Raw genomic sequence first — 25,114 nt, forward strand, 5'->3', positions numbered from 1 at the left:
CACCAGCATTATGTGCAACGTTTGGTACTGCCACACTCGGTGTCACGGGCCAGACTTTTCTTCTCCTACCTTAGTGTAAATCTTACTAAAAAATAACCACAGAGAACGCACCGTTCCCAGACAGGCTGCTCTTCTTTCCCTACCTTGGAGCAGCACCTCTGGCCTGACCGGCAGCACGGCAGGGGAAAGGGCTGAGCCGAGACGTGCCCCCTCTCTTCCTTAGCCCCTTTGGCCGAGCAGAGGCGGCCGGACGGGCTGGCTTCTCCCTGGGGAGTCCCGCTGGACCGAGCCCCGCGGGGCCGGGCCGGGAGCAGCTACCTTGGCTGGCCGGCAAGGGTGAGGCTCCAGTTCGGGGAGCCACAGGTAGGCGGCGGCCTCCTGCTTTTCCCAGGTTCGTGGAGGTTTTTTCCTCCCCCCTCCCTTCCCTCCTCCTCTTTTTCCAGCTCTCGCTTTCCGGGTTGGGAGTTTGGTGCGTTCAGAAAAGTGCCTGCAACGGCGCGGGGTTCCCCAGGTGGAGCTGGTCCGGGCTTTCTCTCCCCTCCTCCTCTGGCTGCCTTTCCTCCTTTGTGGCCGCATCCAGGGCGCTTCAGTCCCCCTCCCACGCTTCCTCTTTCCCTCCCTCCCCGCCTCATCCTCACTTCGCGGAGAGAAAGCCGGGCTCTTTCCTGTCTCCCGGCCGGCCCGGGCTCTCACCGCGCCCGCCGTGCGGCGGTGCTGCGCTCCGCTCCCCCTCCTCTCCCCTTCCCTCCCATCCCCTCCCTCCTCCCGGGGCCGCTCCCGCCTCCGGGGGCCACTCCCGCACATGGGCGCTGCGCGGGGCTCCCCCTGCGCCGAGGCGGCGGCTCCCCCCCAGCCCCGCAGCGCGTAGCCCGGCCGCCCTCCCTCCCGCCCCGATTCATTTGTTGTTGTGCTGTTCTCTCTCTCTCCCTGCCTCTCCTCTCTCTGAACTTTTGTCACCGCGGCCGCTGCGCGGATGAACACTTTTCGTGCCGGGGACGCCTAGCTCTCCCCGCCACCCCTGCCGCTGCCGTGCCCCGCGCTGCTCCCCGTTCCCGGCCGCGATGCCGTTCCCCCTGCGGACCCTGGAGCCGCTGAAGCTGTGCAGGTTGGAAGAGGCCGGCGGGGATGGCGCGGAGCGGGGCGGCCCGGCGCCCGGGGACCACGCCGGGACGGCGGAGGGGGGCGGCGGGCGCCGCCGCGGCGCGGTGCCGCTCTTCGGGACGCTGGAGCAGGTCAGCTCGTACGCGCTGGTGTCGCTGCTGATGCAGCTCTCCGACCTCTCCCGCTGCGCCGGCGACATCTTCGGCGGGATCCTCAGCGAGGCGGACTCCCTGTGCCACCGCAACGCCCGGCTCCAGCGCCGCCTCGGCGCTCTGGAGGAGCTCCTCGCCCGCCTCGACCACCGCAAAGTCAAGATCCGTGAGTACCAGCCTTGCCCAGCGCTGCGAGCTCGTCCGGGACGGTGGCGGGGCGGCTCGGGGAGCGGGAGGACCGGCAGGAGGGCGGCCGCCCGGTGGCGGAGCTGTTGGCGCGACAGGCTGGGCTCTAGTCTGTGATTTATTTGAAAATAGAAAGGAAAGAGGGACACCTAAGCATCCCCGTCTCTCTTTTCCCGTGCTCAGGGGCGGCGGCCGCCCCGGTCCCGCCGCGGCTCCTCCCGGGCCCCGCCGGTGCCCAAGGGCTGTAGCGCGGCGCTGCTCATCCCCCTCCGGAACACCCCGACCCCGGGCTCCGTCCCGGTGGCTCCGGCCCTGGATGTCGCCGGCCCGTGCGGGAGGAACGGTGTCAGCGTGCGGGACTGGTGGCTGCGGGTGTTCCCCCAGTGCTTCTGTGCGGCGGAGCCCTCGCTCACCGGGGAGAACGTGTCCGCGGGGCGGGCAGCGGGCTGGCCGGGGGCGGGGGGCCGCCAGCACCGGGAGCTGAGAGCGCTGTGATCCCGGGGGAGTTTGTTTATATGCTTATGCCGGGTATGCGCTAGACTTGGGATCAGCCGAGCTTCTGACAGTTCAGCCCACATGCCTGATTAATTCTTTTATATGTGCATGGAAAGACCTCAGTAAATAGAAACTTGGATGTATTTTGCAGCTGGTTTTGTGTCTCTCGGTTCTCTCGAGTTTCTCTTCTTTGTACTGAGCTGATCTCAAACTTTGAGATTTCAACTTCATACGGAGCCCAGGCAGCAAGATGCAGATTCGGCCTCGGATTCCTAAGCAGTGGCAGCATGGGAGGCTGTTAAGTTTCTTTCAGAGCCTGTAAAGTGGCCCTTAGAAGTGACTAATTGTACACCTACACAGAACTATAGGAAAAGGTGGTTTGATTTTTTTTCCTGAGCTTGGTCCAACTTTGGAGAAAGGATCCAGTAAAAAATTGCATCTGGTACATGAAATTTTGTTTATGTGTGACCAAGCTCCCCACAGACAGTGTGGGAGATGGCTTGCAACATCAGCTTAGCTTTCTCAATGTGCTGGAAACATTCAGGAACCCAAATAATTGTGTTGCAACTTTTGTGGCAGCTATATAAGGCATAAGCCCAACTTAAATAGGGTTGTTGCTCAGAGACATCGACAGTGTTCTTCTGACTGGAAGTAGAAAGCTTGCTTTCCATATGGCACACTTATGAGCAAAATTGATAAGGAAGTAAATTAATTGATAATTTCAGAAAAAAGATTTAAAGGGTATGAACCCTGTATGGATAACTTACCTGTTTCATTGCAGAAGTATTCCTTATGGTATACTTGAGTATGTGATTTCTCTGGGGGAGGAAACCGTCATCATCCATACCAAACTTCGTGGTTTTTAAGTGTGAGGCTAAAGTTTTGTGCTAACCAGTTTTACTTTTTTAGGTGCTTTATAACTGAATGGTAAACTGAAGGACCTTTTCTTCCTCACCAAGACAAGTATAACCTTTTCTGCCAATATAGTTGTGTTAATTAGGTGTGGCATGGTGCTGTCACACTTGAAATGCAAGTGTGTTATTACTGGGGATACCTGCAGTATACTAGTATATTAAATTGATTGTCTGATAGGAAGCAATATTTATTTATCTCAGTTTAAATAGGATGCTAATGATTGCCATACAATGATGCAATGTATATAAAGGCACTGATGCAATGTATATTAAGGCTACTGCTGCACTGTACAAACCCTGAAATTCTGTGTGTCAGACTCTTTGTGATTGTATTCTTTCTTAGTCATCCTTTTGCACAAACTATATATTCATGAATTTTTGGTTTTGTTGCTGTAGCTCAGTTCTTTGGGCTAAGCCCGTTATTGCTTTTAATTTGATGGTCTTTGCTCTTGTCATTGTGATGCCCAAAACGATGCAATTCTGATGTTTGGCGTTCTCTGATTTTAAATTCTTTGCTAAGTGTCATGTCTTCTGTTCATTCAGTTTTGCTACTTGAAATCTCATTGCTGCTGCTATTTTCACTTTTCAAAGATCTCATTCACTTAAGTCTAAGAGAATGAATGATTATTTTGTTCTAATTTTTTTTGGTGTGTTGGTTGTTTATTTTTTGTTGTTGTTTGTTGGTTTGGGGGATTTTTTGTTTTGTTTGTAAAGGAAGGTTATTTTATTTACCTATTCAGTCACTATGCATTGCAATCTAGGCTGAGCATACTGAGGATATTGACATGAAGCTGCACATAAAGCCATGACAATTCCTATAGGCTTTCTAGATACTGCAATCTGGTCAAGGAGATCAGGTAGGATGCTCAGTTGCAGTTAGAGTCATGAACATCTCTGTAATACAAGCTGTCAAGACTTGTCTGCAAATTTGACCCTGTTCCTGACATTAAAGGGAACTATATGGAAAACAAAGAAAATGGTTTAATAATGCTGTCTTTGTTTGGGAACAACAGCAAGGGGGATTTTTCCTTCCAATTTTTGAAGTCTCATGAAGAAAGCTGTTTGCTGTTGCAGTATGTAAGAACAACAAGGATTGCATAACTGCTTTCCCATTTACTAGGTTTTTACTGATCATAAACCTTTTCAGATATTGTAAGTTACTGCACCTTTTGTGGTGCACAAGTACACACACAGGTGCAGCATGACATTTTGTCAGATGACTTAAGTAATTTGCTCCTGCATTCAGGATGAGGGGATAGGACACTGTACACCTGCTTTTCAAATCATGGGTAATTTCTACTGGAATAAATGGCTTTTGTTCTCTTTGTGGGGCCCAGTCAATATTTTCCTCTTGCAACTGAAGGTCCCAGAACAACTTTTGAGATCCCAGCATGATGTTGTATGGGAAGGACCAGAAGATGACTAGAAAACTTCAAATCTGGGTTACAACCACTTTTTGGGAAGTAGCTGCAAACTGGCAGCTGGTTAGAAGATATGCTATGTGTGTCCATGGTGCTTGGAAAAGTACGTACTTTGAAATTGTGGCCTTTTTTAATTTTATTTTTGCACAATTATAATTTTGTTTCAAAGTAAAGCTTACTTTCAGTACCCTTCAGATAACAGGGGTGCATCAGTGTTTGTTCCTCACTGAGCATGGGCAGGGGTGTGAGGGAGGGAAAGCAGGCAGAACAAAGCTCTTTGTCTTCACTTAGTCACTCTCTGCAGTCATTGACTGTTCTTGCTGGTCTGTCTGTACAGTGTGTCCTTGTGTGTGTGTAGGATCCATATGCTCCTAGATCTAGATATTAGAGTATGAATAGGTAAATGTGTCTCAGATGATCTCTGATGTTTCTCTTCTGTTACATGCTCGCCGGTGTCCTGTAGTGAATGCATTAGTTCAAGGACATCCATTCACTGCTCCACAAGGGAGAGAACTTTCTGAGGTGGCAAACTGGTTAAGGATGTGCTGTAGTGCAGTAGGTGCTACGTCTTTGCAACCCTTACTAGGGATAAACTAACCCATGTCTGGAATTCAGCCATGCCCTTCAGCTGGGAGGCCTCCTTTCCAAGGGTTTTGTACTGGTGTGCTACACATACTCAGAGAGTTTAATTTCATGTCTGCTTCAGCACTTTGAAGGTAGCTTTCAGATGTATGCAGTCTTGGTGATGGCTGAGTTTTCAGATTCACTAGAATGATTCTGCTCTCTTTAACTTTTTGCTTACAGTGGTAGAGAAGTTTCTCATTATATCCCCCAACTGAGAAAATTATGCTTGACTTGATTTCAATACAAGGCTATTTTTAAGGCCAGTTGGTAAAATGGTCTCCTGACATGTATTTGAGCTTCGCATAATGAGCAGGGTGTTGTGCCACAAAAAGGAACATAAAAATATGATGAGACACGGCCCTATGGGCTGATGACTGGTTTATAACTCATGGTGATGGGAGGCTCTAATGGCTCAAGGTGGTTTATAAAACTCAAGTGTAGTATGCAGTACTTGTGACCTTAGTTCAGCTGCACTAGTCACATCTAGAGAATTAATTAGATTCAGTACATTTTTAAACAGTCTTTCATCAGGTTTTCATTAAGCTTATGTGTGTTGCTGTTTTGCATGATATTTTGTCATATGTTTCCAGCATCCAGCTGCCATAATGTGTTTTACACCACGGGACTTGCCTAACAGCTTTTAATTTTCTAGCAGTGTGCATCTGTAGCTGTGACCTAGCATCAGGTGATGTAGTTTTTCATCACTTTTGGTTCTCAAATGTCAGGGTGGGTGAGGACAAGTGCCTCTTTGAAGCGATCAGAGCTCGTCAAAAGGCATATGATGGCTGAAGAGAAATCTTGCATGAATTACAAGGCCAGCTCTTGGGAAATGCTATGGGGCCTTAAACAGTCATTGTTTTTGTAGGGCATGAAGAAGGACATTTTTTCCATTAATATTTGTCTTCTGCCATCTGCTGTTATTTACGCAAAAATATTATTGCTGTTCTTTTCTGTAAATCCCAGTGGTTTGACAGACTGGAAGGCTGTTCCTTCCATCCTCTCTGCTATTTATTTTTAAGTCTTTTTGAAGAGATGATTTGAAAGAGATGCTGGGAGGTTAACCTAATGACAACTTCTGGTTCAGTGTCTCCACCAGCAGAATGGGGTTTGGCCAGTTGCACCTCCTGTTTTAACGAGAAACTGATTTTGTGGAAGGGAGGAAATGCTACCTCCTAATTAGTGTTGCTTAAAATGTTTGATTTTAAAGGCACAGCATAATAATTTGATTTTGATGCACAATGTCTATACATATGTATGTTTTTTGGTTGTTTTTTTTTTTTTCCTCCAAGTTTAAGGACATTAATGCATGAGAGCTGGGGGCAAGGGAGTATGGCTATTTGTCTGCATGATGGAAGGACAATCCAGTTTACACTTCATCTCCTGCTATTTTGTTTAGTAAGTATTTTCCACTCTTTGTGTGCAAGGCAGTACTGGAGCACATTTCCTGCTTTAGCTGAACAGGAAGCTTTATTCAGCTTATTCCTAGGGAAACCCCTCCTCCATCCCAAGCCACCAGAATGAGCATTATTTGAGACAGTATCAGCAGTAGGCAGGAGATGAAGGGGCTGGCTGGCTTTCTATAGTTTCTGGTGTAAGGACAGAGAATACAAGATATTCATCATCCTGCAGCAATAAGAAGAATCCTTCTTTAGAAAAAGGTTTACGGATTAAAAAAAAGTCAAACAGCACACAACCCCACAAAAGAAAACAAAACACACCACAACCAAAATCCCCAAACTAACCACCAAAACCACAGTGTGCTCATGAGAATGCTTTGGTGAGAAAAGACAGGCTCTTAGGTGAAGAACTCTGTTCTAGCACTATTTGGGAGCTACAGATCATCCATGATTACAAATGCCTGAGGTGACTGCATTGTGGTACGTCTCTCTGTTGATGTGCAATACGAAGATTCAACAGCAAAGTTCAACCATGTTAAACAGTTAATCCCCAAGTTCCCCCTGGGAAAGAAAATAAGAAATTTTCTCTTTAACCCTGTTGTAATTATTCAGTTTGCTGCTCAGAAGCAATATAACTCTTGTTTTATTTAGCTAGTGCAAGACTAATTATCTGTGGAAATTCAACCTGATCCAAAGGAGATTTCATTTGAAATAAGCAGGAAGAAAGTCTGAGTTAGAAAAAGATTTCCCATGGGGATGGTGGGCCAAGTCGTTGTCCTGCTGAGTGGCAAAGCTCCAGCTGAATTCAGTTTGATGAGGGTTTGGCTTGCTGTTCTGAAAACAGTTGACACTTTTGGCTGAAATGTAGAGCTGCTTTGTACATTGCTCAGAACCTATTATACACCACCTACGAACATTTATTTCCGTGGAACTTATGATTGGCTTGATCATTCAGGAAAACGGCATTTAGGAGAGGTAGTTAATGAATTAAACATACTTGTATTTAGTTATTTTCAATTAGGATCTATTTTGAAGTTTGCTAGATATTTTAGGATGCACTAAAATGTCCTCAGAAGTTTCTCTTCCTATTAGTATTGGCACAGTCTCATCTTGGTTGAGTGCAAGCTAATAATCTTGGTCTTGCAGGCTTTTCTCTAAGCTAATATGAATCTTCTGCAGAGGAATAATTTTTTGGATAAGCCTATTAACATAGGCTCATCCAACATAGAACAATACAGTGGAGAGCCACTGAAATTCCTCAAACCCTCTATCCTGGAATTTAAACCAGCCTCTAATCAACAGAAAGTGGGATCAGGCTTTCAAGGGGGGTTGGGAGCAGCTTATCCCACACAGTGCTTCCTGCATCTTCTAGTGAAGTGTTTGGTGCTAGCTGCCCTCAGCCATGGGGTACCTCATTTAATGTTGCCCAGGCCAGATTCACTGTGGTAATTCCCGGCCTTTTCCTGTGTTTCTGGGTGAAGGAGCAGCAATTTCCCTTTCCTCATCTTCCTTTTTTTTGCCTACATGCTCAAATAAATGATGGCATGTTCTTTGCTTCCTGTTATCTGGAGCACTAGTGCAGCAGAAACAGAAAGGGGGATTGGGAAACAGAAGGAATTAAAAGACACACATCGAAAGCTTGGCAATTATGCAAAGCCCCAGTTTCTTTTGTAGTCCTAAACTAGCTATCAGCAGGCGAGATCAAAGCTGTCCACCCTTACAGTTAACAAGATCAATTAAACATGCTAATTAAATGTTGTTCTTGGCTGTAGGTTGGATAGGAAACCTGCTGGTTGGATGGCAGTCTCCAGAAAGCCTGGATGTCATGCAATTTAAGAGACTAGAGAAAATATTTTGCTGTCTCTGGGCTTAGCACAGATTAATGTGGGTGGACTTTGCAAGTTGTTTGTACTTACATCCTACCATATTTTAGTTGGGCAGGGCTGCTTCTGGCTTCAGGCTGTCACGGGCTTTTTCTCTTTGTCATTTGTAAATGATGGTGGTTTAAGTTAGGTTGTTTTTATTTATTTATTTATTGGCCTCTTGTCCTTTAATCAGCATTGTTCATATGAGATTCCATTGCCCTTTAAGAACTAGGAGTAGTTAGAATATAAATGTTTAAGGTCCAATTAATGTGATTGAGCTTCGGGCACTCTGCAGTCTGGAGGCAGGGTAGTTACTCCTGCAGAGAGAGGCAGAACCAAGTAATTGCTTTGATATCATTCTTCTGCGTAGTTACCCCGTTGAAGCCACTGGACTACACAGTTTTTAGGCTAAAACCTGATTAATTATTTTTCCTTCCTCTAATTTTCTCCTCCTCATTTACCTTAGTAGTTTAGACTCCTCACTCACCCCAGGTGTGCTCTGAGCTGCCTCTCCCTGTTCTGAGGTGTGACGGTTCCAGTGTCTGCTGTGCACCTCACCACCCATGTCTCTTGTTAAAACTCAGCATTTTGCCTTCCTCAAACACAACAGCCTCTTCAGGCCTGATAGTCGGTTGGGTTAGTGAGGAAGGAGGTGAGGAGACAAGAAGCAGAGAGAGGGAAGGGTGAAATTTGATGGAGCTTTTGGGTTTCTCCTGAGAGCACCTCTCACCCCTCTATTTCATAACCCCTTGGTATTAGCCTCAGTGTAAGGCCTTCCTGCCTGAGGTTGTGGCACAGTGGGTAGCACCATAATAACTGAGTATGCCGCTTTCTTCATTTTTATTGCTTCCCTTCCAAACATGCCCCTTGCTCTGCTATAGGAGTATAAAGCAAATGCAAAACCATTTAGGCCATTACAGTGATGGAAGTGAGAATATCAAGGTATTACTTGAAATAAAAAAACCCTCAAAGGAACTGACTTTAATGTGTGTCTGTGGCTGAGTTCTTATAACTTTCAAACTTAGAAGACATTTTAATGTTTCAGTAAGTTTAATTTCTGTAATGTGAGCAGCAACTCTGTTTTAATTTGAAATTTGACATCTTGATAACAGGTAGATCTGTTAAGTTAGTTGATTGGATGTTCCTTTTACTGTAATCAGGCTGTAGCCTAGCTAACCAAATTTTGATTAATCTAAGATTGTAATTTTTTAATTAACTTACCTCCTACTTTTCAGAGATTAGGACTAGAACAGCTGCCTCCTGAAGTATATTGGAACTATGAATGCTATCTGAAGAATTGAGCCACTTAGTTTTTTCTACTAGCACTAAATGTAAATGTTAATAATAATGGAAAAATTATAGCGATTTCAAGCATATGTGACAATGGTGGGATTTTTTTTCCCCCTGGTTGAGCAACCAATTGGAAAATGAAAACAAGACACTTATACAGTATGTTTTAAATGGTAATGTGTTGTACTTGAATGCTCTTCTTTCTTGGTTCTCCCAATTTTTCTTTTTTTAATGTCAAAATGTTGGCCACAGAAGAGCTCTTGTCAGCTTTTAAGTGGTGGGATAAATATTGCCACTCACTGGCTTATATACTTTCTTTGTGTCTGGCTGTTACATTAGTAAAGTTTCTCAAAATCTTGGGTTCGAGTAAGAAGGCAAGCCCAGTCTTTCTCCTTGCAAATGGGTATCTGTCTTTTGTTTTCTACTTTAGCAAGTTTTAGCTTTTGGCAGCAGATGGAGTTTGCTTACAGGAAGCTCAGCAGGATCCAAGATGAGTGCCTTGTGGGTTATCTCTAGTGGCACCTTTTTTTCCTGCTGTATGGAAGGGAAGAGCTCCCAAGCAAGTGGTGCTGGCTTTCCCTTCCTGTTCAGTATCTAGTTCATAGTGAGTAACTGAATCTGCTTGGAACGACTGAGAAACCAAGTGATGCTTGGCTAATGCAGTATCATTAAAAGTTAAAAAGAAAATATCAACATGTTGTTAGCCACATTGTCCTTAGAGACACTTAAAACATTTTGAAGTAGAAAAAAGAACCCAACTACCAGGAAATGGGAACAAGCTCCTAGAAAACTTTTCATTAACTGTGGTATTTAATCTTCAATTTAGAAGAAAGCACAAGCAAAGCTTGATTGATAACACAGCAAAATCCATTACCCATTATTCTGGACATGATGCAAATAAAATCCTTTCTTCTCAAATTTTGAATTATTTTTCCTCCCTCCAATATATGTCCTGGACACTGAAAAATATTTCTCTGCTGAAGTCCAAGAAACCAAGAATTTCTGAAGATGATCACTCTGTAAGATTGAAGATATATGTTCAGATGCAATTAAATACATTGTTATAGCCTCCTTTATACTATTTTGATTTGTAGCGTTGGAAACATGGAGGCATTCTTATGTGAAGTTTAAAATTTTTAAATGTGAGAAAGAAATAAGTTTATTCTAGATTTGTTATGAGGAAGAAAGAATGAAAATACAGTAATGTTCATAAATGTCTCAGCATGTTAGTTTAGATGCAGTTTTCTAAAAGTTGTTTGAGCTATTTCCTTGTTCTATTAAAATAAAGGTAGGTAGTACTATGTGGTTCCTCCTGCTAACTTTATTTTAATAATGTGTATATGATAGAAGATCACGTATTTTAAGGCGTAAGTACACTTACCACAAACTCATCCTGCATGGCTGAATGCATGCCATAGGGAATGGCTAAGGCAGGAAACAGAAGGGTGTTAATGGGGTTAGAGCTGACAGGTTTTGTACCGGTTGCATTCACGACCTTGTTGGAAGCCCAGATATGGGAAACTGGTATGGCAACCGATCTCTGTGGGGCCAACACCCTTCCTGGTATCTCTGGCTGCTGCCCTCGCAGTGGGGAGCATGTGCAGTCCTGTTGGGCAGGCTGGGGCAGCCTGAGCCCTGCAGGGAGCAGTCCCGTGGAGGGGGGGGCCCCTGACCCCGTTGGGCAGCAGCTGGGCTCAGCCCCGGTTGTGCAACGCGAGCCGAAGTGGCTCTGCCTCTGCGCCTCGGAAATCCCGGCTGGCATCGCAAAGGGTTTGCCTCATCCTGGGGAGGCAGGCAGGGTCATAACAAGAGTGGTTTCAATGTAAATACATTATTGCAGTTGATTTTGAAATTACTGTTGCAGTTATAATTGTATAATAATTATGAGATCCGTAGAATTATAATCTATAATTGTGATCTTTACCTTCAGGAAAGAAAGGAAAGCTGGAGAAAATGAGGCACGTGTGCGTCTGTTCTCTTGCCCTGCCTTGTCTTGATGGTCAGTGGTAGGACAGGGCTGCCCTTCTCCAAATCTGCGTGGAGGGGAGAGAGGCTGTGCTTGTTTATCCTGAAGGAAGGTTAAACTGCAGTGTTGGCCTGTTTGTGATAACAAATTTCCTAAAAACATTAGGAAGCACTTACACAGCACAGACACAGTGGAGATTTAAGCACGAGTTAGAAGGCTCTTTGCCCTGAGAGAATCTAGTCATAACACATACGAGTGAATCCAGAAGATGGTAATTTAGTTAAGTGTGGCTTAAAACGGTCTGTTTTGAAGAACCCAAAGTTTCACAACAGTTATGGGCTTTTTTGAGGTCTAGAGGAAGAACAGGTAATTAGAAATCCACAGTTTGCCTGAGGTGAAGAATACCACAAAAACATACAGCTCTTGGTGCTTTTTAGTTTGTCATGTTACAAAAGTCTCTGTTTGTCCATATCTGTTACAGAGACATTGTGTCTACTGGATGGTAATGAAGACTAAAACCATCTGCAGTGCTTATTAACTTGCCTGCTCCCACTCATTGCTGAGTTTGGCTTGAATTCTGTAATTTGTGATGTCCCCTCTGAAGAGTGTGGTATGTAACATGGGAGAGGAGTGCTCTTCAAGGCGTGTTGTTTTGACCCTGTTGCTCTAACTAAGCATGTTTTCCTCTCCCACCCCTTTTTCCAACACATAAAATACAGTAGCTTTTTCTTTACAAAACATTTTTTTACTGTTAGCAACCTTGCTGACAAATTGTGAAACTTGCTGCAGTCTGGAAATAGCTTCAGCTTGTAAAAGGTAGGAAGAAGAGTGGGTAATTTAGCATTGTACATATAGAAATAATGTGCTGCAGCTTAACGCATCAAATATTTAAATTATTTAAATGCATTGTGTAGTGCAACTGGTAGAAAATTGAATTAGGTCATAATAGACAAAAGCTTGTCTTCATCTGAGTTCCTGTCAGCTTGGCATGTTTGTGCTCCACTGGTTTTATCACTAGTTATATCTATGCACATGTGGTATTTCTAATTTAGATCAGTATTAGTGGCTTATAAAAATATGAATAAAGTTAGTCCCAAAGCATGAAAGCATGGGCATATCTTTAGTGGGACTTTGAATTTATTTGGGACACCTCCAGAATATCTCAGCTTTTAATAAAAACAGTCAATAGGAAAAATGACTGACTGACAAAAGGCAGATAGCACCAAATAGCAAGTCCAGGTATGAGCTCTGTAAGTGAACACTGAAGTGGGCAGTGTCACTCATTGTCAGCCTGAAAGTTCTGCATGGTCATGGTTAGCACAAGAGCACAGCCTCCACTTTTATCATATAAAAGGGTATTATAAAAGATACTTTAACTGTGTGCCATGGGCTGCATTACCTTTCTCCCCCTACCTTGGTGGCTGTTGTTGAAGCTGAGACAATGAGTTTGAATGGAATGAAACTTTTCAAGGGAGACTTCTTGAGGCTGCTTGAGTAGTCACCAAAGGTCCTGTCTTGAGAATGTTGCAACTGAATGGGTAAACCTATAGTATTCCCATGGGCCCACGTGTTGAGCTTATCCAGATCCCTCTGGATGGCATCCTGCCCCTCAGGCGTGTCAACCACACCACTCAGCTTGGTGTCTGTCACCCGCAAAGTTGCTGAGAGTGCACTTGATCCCTTCATCTATGTCACTGATGGCATTAAACAGAATGGACCCCTGAGGGGCCCCGCTTGTCACCGATCTCCATCTGGACATTGAGTTACTGGTCACTACCTTCTGGCTGTGGCCACCTAATCCAACCCCCCACTCAGGATAGGCTGAGTGGGAGCCAGGTGCTGAGGGCTGTGTGCATTTGGGTTTTGAATACCTCCTAGGATGGAGCAATCATGACTCTCATAGCAAAACTGTTTTTCCATATGCTCAAATGGAGTTTCATGCATTACAGTTTGTTCTCATTGCCTCTTGTCAAAGCATTATAACCACGAACACGGATACACTCCTTACTGGAAGGCTGTCCAAGAGAGGTACTAGTGGGACCCAAGATGAAAAACAACTTGATCAAGAGAGCTGGAATACTCTGTGGCCTTTGGTAAAGGTCTGTCCTGGTTTTGGCCAGGGAGGGCGTGTGGCTGGGACCCAGATGTTATTCTGTACCACCTCAGGCTATTCTGCAGGCAGGGGGAAAAGGGACTCGCTCTTACTCTCTCTCTCTCTGTCCTGGGGATAAGGGGTTTCCCCAATTAAGAAAAGGTGTCGAGGGAAGCCATCTGGTATTTGCTTATTGTCATGGGCTTTCCATGTAAATAGTTTCTATGTCTTTTGTTATTATTTTGTTATTAATAACCTTTTGTTATTAATATCGCTGCTGTTTATTTTCTTATCTCATTGCTGTTTCCAGTTAATTGTTCTTATCTCCACCTGTGCCTCCAGTTGGAGTGAGGGGGGAGCAAGCAGTAGTGTGGTTTTAGCAGGAGCATTAAATTGGAAAATACCATTCCTAAACTGTGACTGTGTCTTAGCACATTTATTTGAAAAAGGATGGGCAAGGGAAGGTGTTAGTTAATCAAGTTATAGAGCTGGGAGCCAAAAATCACATTCTAAAAATTAAAAATAATATTTTTTATTTTTACTTATAATTATTTACTTGAGGACTTCGGACCTTGCAGTGTTTCTTGGGAAGAGCTTTAATACTCTCCATAAAAATACCTATTGTTTCTGTTGAAAGGCAAGGTAATAAACTTGATCTCAGAAAGATGGAAACTGTCTCCAGTGGAGAAAGTGGAAACTGTTTCCAGAGTCTCACCTTACAGATCCTGCTGGCAACGATCTCTTAGAGAGTGAAAAGCATTCACTGTATGCAGGAGGAGCCCTGAACAACCCTTCCGCATGCTTAAGAATTTCAGCAGCGGCTTCTCTTTGAAATTCTGACAAAGATCCTTGGCTGGGTTTTTGGAAACTGTCTAGGATCTAGGTTACATTACTACAGTACCCTATTTTTTCCTTGTTGATGGGAGCTTTATTAAGGAGGATGGAAAACATACCATACAGTTCTGTCCTTCATCTTGCTTGGGGCAAACAAGCGAACTCCAATGAGAATTACAGGAAACACCTTTTTGATCATCCACAGCAGCAGTTGATCAAATAAAGCAGTTCCTCAGTAGCCTGAGTTGCTGCTAATTAAACACATTTTCCTATCCTTCCCCTAAGTATGCAACCTTTCAGGCTGACTTAATTGCCAGGACTGTGTAAAAGTGATGGTGCTTTAGAAGAAAGTTGTGATTTAAGGGCCAAATCAAAGCTATTGGAGAGAAACAGTTTTAAAATATTTTTGCTAGACTGCAGAATTATCTGGTGTTTTACATAACTTATAACTTACATACATGGATGGCAAACTGTCATGATACATTTTTTTTCCCAGTGCAAGTTCATAAACTCTTGTTAAAATTGTCCAAATTCACATGGAGGAAGCCAAACTGGCATTCAATACAGCTATATTTAAAACTCTTGGCAGGACTTTTCCCATATGAAAGATGTTATATGTAAACTCTTGGAATAAAACTCAAAGTTTTGTGATGACAATGCTAAAGACTGCCAGATCATCTAAAATTCAGAGATTTTAAATACTAGATCAGTGTTCTGTGTCAGAGTTCTCTTGTCTTACACAGTCTTTCTGTTGTCCATGTAAATTGATTTTTGTTACAGCACCTCTGGGAAATATCCACTGGATAAGCTTGTAATCTCAGGTATTTGGCACCTCTGTTGCTTTCTGCCATGGAATACTGCAAAAAATGGGGTTCAATGAAAAGTCTGCTCTTAAGTATTTGAACGTAATGAATGATTTTTCTTTTTTTTTTCTCCCCATATTGTGTTTCTAAGGATAATAGTTATAGCCTGTGGAATACATCCTGTTTTCTTGGCTGCAATGAAACCCTTGCTTTTTATTGGTAATACCTACTATTTTTCTTCTTTGTGGAGGCTGCCAACATCTGACCCAGGACTTCTTAAAGACAAAGGCTAATAGAGATGTGTTCCTTTGTTTTGTACCAGAGAGGAAAAGGTTGGGGTTTTTTCAATCAGCTAGTTTTCCCTGTGGTGCTTTCAATCAAACCTTGTGTGTGTTTCTCTCAAAGAAAAAAAAATCAGCTCAAAACTAAAAAATCAAATCCCAATAGACAACAAAGAAAAAAATAAACAGAACAGCCCATACCAGGTGAAATTGACTTTGCCCAGAGTGTAAGAGAGCCAAAAAAGTAAGGGCCTTTTATCCTAAATGCACATATTCTGATTTTTTTTTTTTCTAATCTGTATCAGTAGAAGTGTATATTAACCCCCAGTAATTTTTAATTTGTTAGTATTCCTCAATACATATTTTTATATAAATAGATCATGTAGCTGAAACTTCTTTTTGCCTGTTTCTTGTTTGCATTTAAGGTCAAGAAGAGACATGGGATGAAAGTCTGGGTTGACTTACAATTTGCATTTTCCAACATCAGTTTTGACCTTGAGTTGCTAAGTATGAACTTGGAACAAAAGAGCTTTATAGAAGTGGTTGATGGATGGGTTGTAATATCGAAGCTTCCCTCCCCCATGCTTACATCCTCAGAGCTCAGTCCATCCTTATGCTGAAGTGCTGCCTTCATAGGCAAGAGTCTGCTGCTTCTGGAGATAAAAATGCTGAGGCTGGCACTTTGGGAGTCTGTTTATAATAGTAAGGATGTAGGAGACAGAGAGAAGTCGAAAGTGTGTAGGTAAGTTTTGTTTTCTATTTTTTGCTTTCAGTGGGAGGATGTCCCCCAGTGTTTCCTAATGAAGTAATGTTTTAGATAAACATCTTGCCTATCTATTGCATAGGAAGTGCTCTTGTATTCCTTTTGTCTTCTCTATGCAAACAGCTTGCTCTGTGCGGATTGTGGTACATTTAAAAAAATTACTTTTTAATAAAAAAAACCTTTTTGAACCCTATCCCTCTCCAGCTTTCCATTTATTTCAGTACCTCTAGCTATCACAAGTTTGCTTTCTGTCAAATTTGCGGAGCTTCTTCACTGAAATGCTATAAAAACAGTGAGAGGTTATTTTGGGAAGATAGGGAATTAGCAGCAGTGGAAGTAACAACCTGAGCAGTGGTATATCCAGGAACACTCTGGAGACCATATTTTGCAATACTGAAATCTGAAAACAGTGTTCCCCCTGACTAGGGATTGCCCTTGTGGTTTTAATCAAGCTTCATTAATATTCAGCACTGAGTGTGGTGTAAGAGCAGGACTCCTGCAGAGCTGTAGCCGTGTTGGGCTGGCACTGTGGCTCCCAGCTGGGATTCTGCCAGCGGCCTTGGGGGGTCCCGAGACCAGAAAATGGGGCAACTGGCTACCTATGCTGTCATATCATAAACTAGTCCATGTTGGAAGGGACCTTTAAAGCTCCTCTAGCTGCCTCCTTTGTGTTTAATTAATTAATCTGTTTTGCTGTGGATGAAAAAGGTAAATTGGTTACAAGAACAGATGGCACAAATGGAAAGGGATGGACTGAAATGAAACAAAATTAGCATGAGGCAGGCATCAATCCCATTGAACTAATGAAATTCTGTCTTCTGCAGTCATCTTGAAGTCAAGTTAGACTCTCATATTGTTGTCGTAGTGTTGCCAGTGGGGGGTTGGTTTGTTTCTGGAAGAGAAATAAACATAGAAAGGGAGGGGTGTGTCACTTTTTTTGCTAGAGGGGATTTAAAGAAAAAACCAAAATGAATATGAAAAATCAACAGATGTTAAAATGCTGTGGATTAAATCCTATGGGTACTACAGATGCTGAGAGTGCTCATGGTTGCCAGCATCCCTATGAGACCTCTAATAACTACAGCATCTAGTACTGTAACCTTGCAAGATATCCTTTAGGATGATTGAGGCTTGCTTGAAGATCAGAGATCTTCTGCAAGCCTTGTAGAGACAGATCTTGATTTTGGAACCTGGAATTTGTGGGTGCAGAATAATGGGCTGATGCGCAAAGAAGTGAGAAACCTGTGTATGAAAATACCACAGTCACTCTTCAGTGGAAGAGCAACATCTCTTCCTTGAAGGTTGATGCTTCAAAGTGAGCCACAGTGTAGATGGGGCCGTTGTGATGTGGCCATAGCTATAGCTGAAGGTGTTCTCACTCAGAATTTTCTCAAGAGCTTTGAGGATGGCAGAATTTCCATTTTACAGTTAAATAAAGAAAACTTAAAGGTCAGCTGCCATGTCCATGCAAACTAATATCAGAGCCTGCATCTCAACACTGGTGAAATAGGAGATCCCAATGGATTAAGCTGCCTTCCAGTTCATAGGTTGCACAAGATCTGGCTGGAATTGGCTTGCCTTCTGTTGAACTGCACTTTGATCTGTTTGGCTTTGATGCATAGGGCACCAATGGCCAAATCTATCCACCAGATCTGAGGAGGAAGGGAGTAGGAGTGCCTCGTATTTTGCAGACCTGGGATGATTGTGATGATTAAGATTACTTCAGTGGATAAAGGAAAATAATTACATTATTTCCTGTAATATTCATATTCTGTAGACCTTCAAATACAAGGCATTAATTTTTACTCCAGCATTATATGAAATTAATGTTTCTAATATTTTGGTGCTGTAGGAAATCACCATTAAAGTACCTTCTCTAATGATCAATATTGCAGTGGCCCAAAGATGTCTTGGATTTCCTGTTCGTCTGCATGGCTGTGTGTGTGCCCAGAGACATGCTTGCTCCTTCAAATCCAGCTTACCTTCTTGTTACTCTACTGGTTTATGCCTGGGCTGGAATCTTTCCTTCTGCTTTAACAGTCCTAAAAAGCCTTCCTTAAAAATCCCTGCTTTGATTAATAATAGCAACCCTTTGCAAACAAATTGAAGAATTGATTTACCAGATAAATTGGTAAGGGATGGTGAGGTACATACTAAAATTACTTTATGAGGCACATCTGAGGATTTCTGTGGAAAGGCTCAAATGCTTTTTTTGACTTCAGTTAAGTAAATTTCACTGAAGAAGTGGATGCGATATCCCTAGTGATTAATTGCTCTCAAATACTTATCCCAGCTGAGTTATGTAACATGAATCTCAGAAGGATTCCCAATAAAAGTCTGTGAATGGTAGATGTAAATGTCTGCAGTGACTTTTGAAATTTTAGATGTGAAAAGTGCTAATGGGAAAAATATTTTACATAGCTTCTGAGATAGGGTCTAGAATTTTAAGGCCTTGTATTTAACTCCCACTGACTTAAAATTTTGAGTCTTTGCTATAAATTATTCCTTATGCTTCTGCCAGAACAATAGCTGAGTGTCTTCAAAGAAATTAGATTAAGGCTGTGAAGTGAAAAATACCAAATGGAAAGGTATGTACTTAATTCCAACTGCTGCCTGTGAAAATCTGCTATAATACACTTCAGATGGTATGATAGGGTTCCAGTTCTGAGCACCTCAATAAAGATGGTTTTTTTGGCAGCAGGATGATTAATGATTTTTCTTTGTTACATGAAGTCCTACATTTTTCAGAATGGTTTTTGCTGGCAATTCAGAAATGGGAAATGGACAAACACTGAGCTGAACACGTAGAAGTTTTCTGTATAGTTATAAAATTGAATTTCAGGGTTCATAATATCTGTACTAATACTTGAAGATCATGAGTGTTCTTTGCCAGGGCATAGCCTTTCTGAGGAGGTTGGAGGAAGGACGGGGACATGTCTTGTGCTGCAGTGCTGAGATCAGCATTGTCATGGGAGTCCTGTGCCTGCTGCTTGCAGGGGATGGGGAAAACAAATTTTCTCTACTTCGGTGTAAAGAAAATATCATGAAACATCTGTTGTGGTAAAGGAAAGCATGGTTGAACACAGGAAAGTGTGAGATCTCCAATCCAGATAGGCAGACAGCCTGTGCTTATCTTGCCTGCATTGTTCGGCTAAAGGCTGCCTCAAAAACAGGTTTCAGTGATGAGGCTGCTGACATGCTCGCCTTTTCACCTATGATGTGCACTACCACAGTCATGTTTCCTGATGCTGGGCTTAGTCTAGCACTCCTCAGACAACTTTATGAGTGGTATCATGCCAGCTGTGTTTTTGGACCTGTACAAATGGCAGCAGTGGCTTTCAGGTCTTAGTTTCCTGTGCCCATCTGTGGCAGGAGCCATTTGAACCCATCCATGCTGTGCCAGTGGCAGCTCTGTGATGACAGGTTACAGCAACTCCCTCACTCTCCCCCCAAGAAGTGGTAGTCCAGGCTTATCCAGCAGGCTACTGGTGCAATCCCTCTCACTTTGGTTACAGACTGGTTTCTTCTTGGCTGCTGAGAAGATCTTAGTGTTGGAGAAAACATAAAAAATATCAGCCCTAATCTGTTTGTGTTGAGCTGACTAACGTGACCAGTGTTAAGCACAGCTGATTGATTTCCTAGTGTTTGGTTTTCCTTAGAGAGCCACAGCACAGACCTTGAGATACCAGGGTGATGTAGCAATGGGACTTGAATAGTTATTGAAAATGAAGAGAATTTTTGCTAACGTAAGAACATAATGCAGCCTTTTTGTGTGTTTGGTGCAGTTTCTGTAGGGATGCCCATGTCTGAGGTCTGCCATGCAGGGCAGCAACGCCCTTCCTGTTGTAGGAGAAAACTGATCTTTTCAAATGGTTCACCTGGTGCCCGGTAGCTTCCTGCTGTAGTATTTTGGTTGGTTCTCAGCTGGTCCATATCCAAACCTGATGATCAGACATGCAGGGGAGCACCGAGAGACAAGGAGGAAAGCATCATCGTTGAAGAGATGAAGTAGCAGTAGTCATTCCACCAGCCTCCAACTTTAAGTCAGGACGTTAAAACAGGTTTGGATTTCAAGAAAGCAAATGCCATACAGAACTGGAGGTTATGAACCTCTGAAAATCACACAAGATTTTTTTTAATGTTGAGGAAAGAGACATTAGTCCACACTTGCATTCATTTAAAAAGTCATTGACTTTGCATACTTCTGTATTGGTATGCATCTAACAACAAAAGAGAAAAAAGCAGCAACGATCCCAAGTAGGTGCTCCCATAACTCCACAGAAGCATGGACAAAATCACTGGCTGGCATGAAGGCAGCGTGTGACATGCATGGGGCATCTCGCAACTTGTGATGAGCAAATGGGGGGAATGATTTGAGCAAGCATGGCCAAATACAGCCCATAAATAGGAGCTAGAGCAGCCCCTGGTTTTGGTGGTACTCAAGACAGTAGCATTGAACAGGAGCCAGCTGTGGTACTTTGCTGGCTAGCCCTCCTTCGCTTTATAACCACTTGGTGCTGGCAGTGCCTCTTGCCACCTCTTCAACGCCAGTGGCAACATTCTGAAAAACCATCTGATTCCAAAATAAATGTGTACGTGCAGATTTCCTGAAAATTAGCGCAAAGTGTCAAATGAAAACAGATTTAGTTATTTTGCTGTAAGCTGGTATGTAGTTCAGCTCTCTACGACCACTCCCAGAGGATATTATAAATACGGAAATGTTTAAATATAAGGCTTCAGGTTTTCTTTAGTAAATGGCTTTGAGTAAGTTGTCCTGAACTATTTTTAACTCTGTTGAGCAGTTAATGGTAGAAGTATGTTTTTTTCAGGATTTTTGGTCAGCTTGTGTGTTGGTATTTTGGAAATATATTTTCAGGATTTTTGGTCAGCTTGTGGGTTGTTTAGAGGAAAAAAAATTGCTATCTGATTATATATGTATTAATTTAAAATAGGATTTTTTGAGTTAAATACCATTAGGTAGCAATTTATTGTCTTTGGTATCAGAGGTATACTGGTGATGGTTTTTGGGTTTCTTTCTAGAGTGTTGTTTTTGGGGTTTTTTTTTTGTTTTTTTGTTTTTTTGTTTTTTTGTTTTTTTAAGCTTTCCTCACAGTCCTTAAAACAAAACATGCTGCACTCTCTCCCAGGCCTTGCCTTCCCCAAAAGAAAACATTGTAAACCATTATTTTTTTCTCAAAAGTAATTCAGAAATTACAGCTTGAGTTTTATTAACCTCCTTCCCATGCTAGCTATAAGCATGTGTGGCATGGTTGCTTATATGGAGTCATTAATGTTACTGCCAGGTGAAATTTGTTCTGGGTAATGCAATTCCTCAAAGTAATGACTTTTTATTTCTGAAATACTGAATGTCTCATCACTAGGGGTTTGACAGTAGTGATATTTTCAATTGTATTGGTATTACTCTAGTTTACACTTGTGGAATGACTCTTCATTTGTAATCTTTTGAGGTACTTGGTCTTACTCTTGTAGGAATTAAAGTTCAGCTGAACAATTATGAGAACTAACTAAGCTTGTCCTTATTTTATGTCTTGTTTGCTTGTTTTTATGGTTGTGGTGTAAGTATTTGGCAACCAAACCCTGAAGCAGAAATGGCAAAACAAGCCCAAATTGACATATTTCTAAGGTTAGCTAAGCAGTAATGAAAACTGTGACAGCCATCTAGTACATCAGATCACAGAGTATTCTGAGTTGGAAGGGACCCCCAGGGATCATGAAGTCCAGCTCTTAAGTGGATGGCCCATATGGGGATTGAACCCACAGACTTGGTGTTTTCAGCACTGTGCTCTGACCAGCCGAGTTAATCAAGTAGTAACTACACTGGTAAGAATTACTTGAAGCCATACATTGCATTCATTCATTCAAATGTTGCAATTCCTCCACATTTCTCAAGTAGTTCCACTAATTTGTTTACATTTTGAAGATCAGCAGAGCTCCAGGAGTTATATCCTTATAAGCTTTATTTACAACAGAGAAGCACAGGTTTTTATGAATAAATAGCCATGAATCTGTGCAATACACATTTCTCACTGGTCAACATAGATGTCTAGCACTGATTTTTTCATCAGCTTTACTATATGCAGTGACTATTCTTAAAATTTTGGCAAAGTTAGTATTGTAAGTATTTGCAATTATTAAAATCTGGAGGCAAAACCTAAAACAAACCTGGACCACTCAGGTTCATTATCCCTGTACCTCCAGCTCCCACTTGATATATACTGCTTTGTACTGTGTTACAGTGGGGAATGGAGGCGGAGGTTGGATTGCTCATCTCTGCCCTTCACTTAGGGGATAGGGAGTGTACAGCTCATCTGATTGTAACTAGAAACAACTGCTGAACTTTCATCTGTTAATTACCCTTTCACTTTGGACTGCACTGCTGTAGCATCTGTTAGTCATTATATCTTCTTTAAAAAGAAGCCAGTAAGAAAAAAAAAATATAGGAGGAATAAAAAACAATGAGGTATCAGTTTAGAGCACAGAATTGATAACAAATGTTCTATTTCTGCTTTCTTTGCTGCCATAGAAGCCTTATACCTTCATACAAATAATATGTGTCTTTCATCACCTGTTAAATGAAGTCTGTGCCTACTGCTTGCAGGTGCTTTGATTATTTTTAGTTTATGTATATATCAGTAGAAAGCTTTGAAAATTCTTGGGTTTGCTTTTTATTTCCTCTGCCCGTGATGTCGTATTTTGTTGTGTTATTTTGCATCCATGGTTGCTATCAACCTCACCAAGCTCTTCCCTAGATGGCTTTTCACGTCACTCTCTCTCCTGTGTAGGGTCGCGGGGAGCCCAGAGAGGCTCCAGCGCTGTGGCAGCAGCATTGCAGCATTGCAGGGCTGCGGGAGGTAGCACCCACTGCTCTCAGACACCAGGCTGGGACTTGTTGCTGCACCGGTGTCAGCAGTGGCTCCTGAGCTGCCTGCAAGGTTCTAGCAAGCTCACAAGATTGAGTTCGGATTTCTAGAACAGTAACAAGGAGGATTTGTGTAGTGGCTGGGAGAGAGATTTATATTCTATTTCTTACTGTTTTGGCCCAAAGTATGAGAGGTAGGGTTGCTGCCTGTTCCTGTACAGAATGCTTATTTCACACCATAATTCATGAACGCGTCTTCCCTGGCATGTGCGGTGCTTAGCTGTTGCAATGATGCTCTGCATAAAGCTGCAGTGCACTTCAGTCTATGCTGATCTTTGCTTCAGACTGGCTTCTGTGTCTTTTCAGTAAGTTTTATGCCTTGGACCATCTACACTATGCCCTGGCATAACCTGCCCAGTCATACCTAATACACCAGAAGAGCTTGGTGCAGGGCATGTATGTCAGGTAGTGGTAATAAAGCACCAATGAAATGTTTCAGGTCTCTTTCACATGCCTTATGACCCCAAAAATATGTAGAAGAATTGTAATGCCCCCTCTGATGGTGGTAACAGGCTTGTTGGCAGGGCTTAGCCCACCATCCCTGATCTTTGTAGCTGCAGGTTATTGCTACCTTTAGTCCTCTCCTCCTGCCCTTGCTGCAGGCTCCTTGGGCCAGATCCAGTGAAGGTGCAGTGCTAATTTAGCCTACTAACCCAAGGGCAAGCTTTCTGGCAGAAGGGACGACACTTTTATATTTTAGGAGTATTGTCCACACTGGAGGTGTCATGGTTCATTCACTTCAGCAATGCCCACCTTAACAGCGTCCGTCTTCTCTCCAGTGTGATAGACCAGCACCAAAGTGATCACAAAAATAAACCAAGCTGAGACAACTGTGAAGACGTGAAAGAACCTGGTAGGAGCTTTTTATCTGGTATTTTCTTACTATACAACCATACATGAGTAAGCATTTGCTTGGGAGATTGCTGGGCCCAGAAGCGTGGACTTGCTGTCCAGTAACTTACTTTGCAAGGTAAACTTGAATGTCTAAACTCAGTTGATATCCCTCTCCTTGGTTTGTTAGCTTGGTTTTTGGTTTTTTTCTACTTCTTTAGGGACAATGATGGGTACTTTTCATTAAGTGATCTCTTCAGACTGAAGGCAGTCAGAGTGCACAAGCTTCAGTTGCTGGGCAGGTATGAAATAAGAGCCCTGTCTATACCTCCTGCTGAAGTGAAGGTCACAGGACCAGAAAGGAAAAAATTGGAAAAGAGGCCTCCGAGGCTTTTTAGTCTGGGAATTAGGGCTGTTGGCTGGTTTGGATTGATGTGGGTTTTTGTCTGCGCTCTGGGAGTTTTTTCTGCTTTAGTCCAGTTTGGTTTTGGGCTTTTTTTCTTTCTTATTCATGTCTCTGATTAATAATAAGGCAACTATTAATAATTAAAACTTCTATGTACCCAGATCTGTGTTCTTGATTCCATGTAATTCATTAATCTAATTCCTTTACCTAGATGACCAAGTGTTTTTGGTATGTCAAAGTGAAAAACTTTGCTTTGTGTATTTCTCTCACATACCTCTCTGCTCTCTCGCCATCTCTTGTCTTTGTAGGGACAAGAATTTTCACTTAGCTGAAATTCCTGTTTCTGTTGCACACCTTGAGTATTCATTAGTTTCCTCTATTGAAATTGATGCCAGACCAGTGTTTCTTGATCTACTGCTGCAATTAAATGCAAATTAAACCAGTTTTGCTCAATGTTAGTCTGCATTATAACTCACTAATTAAAAACGCCTAAGTCTTGAAAAACCTGAGTCACTGAACTTCCCAGCCTGGTACAACTGTCTGTGACTTGTGTTGCAGTGGCACAAGTTAATTGGTTTGGAGTTCAGGGCACAGCAGATGCCTCTCAGATACTAAATAAGTAGAAGACAGGGTATTGCCCCTTTCTGTTTGCAGCTGCTTTAATAGGAATTGAGCTTTTTTTTTTTTTTTTTTTTTTTTTTAATATGGTTATTCACAATTGGTGGGTTTCATTTAAGCAGAAGCTAGTGCTAG

The 25,114-nt window shown here is 42.6% G+C and overlaps 1 protein-coding gene across 5 annotated transcripts in view; it reads left to right on the forward strand.

Moving 5' to 3' along the window:
• Nucleotides 1-804: 804 nt before the first annotated feature.
• The window catches only part of NHSL1 (NHS like 1), a 173,890-nt gene continuing 149,580 nt past the window's right edge, over nucleotides 805-25,114 (forward strand). For 4 of the 5 annotated variants that reach the window (XM_068184777.1, XM_068184778.1, XM_068184779.1 and 1 more), the window contains exon 1: nucleotides 812-1,419. In XM_068184777.1, the coding sequence (XP_068040878.1) occupies nucleotides 1,062-1,419 (358 nt within the window). In that variant the 5' untranslated portion in view covers nucleotides 812-1,061. Of the gene's footprint in view, nucleotides 1,420-25,114 lie in introns of all 5 variants that reach the window. The other variant, XM_068184788.1, reaches the window with a different exon arrangement.

The sequence above is a fragment of the Anomalospiza imberbis genome, chromosome 3 (genome assembly GCF_031753505.1).
Source record: "Anomalospiza imberbis isolate Cuckoo-Finch-1a 21T00152 chromosome 3, ASM3175350v1, whole genome shotgun sequence".
Lineage (NCBI taxonomy): Eukaryota > Metazoa > Chordata > Aves > Passeriformes > Viduidae > Anomalospiza > Anomalospiza imberbis.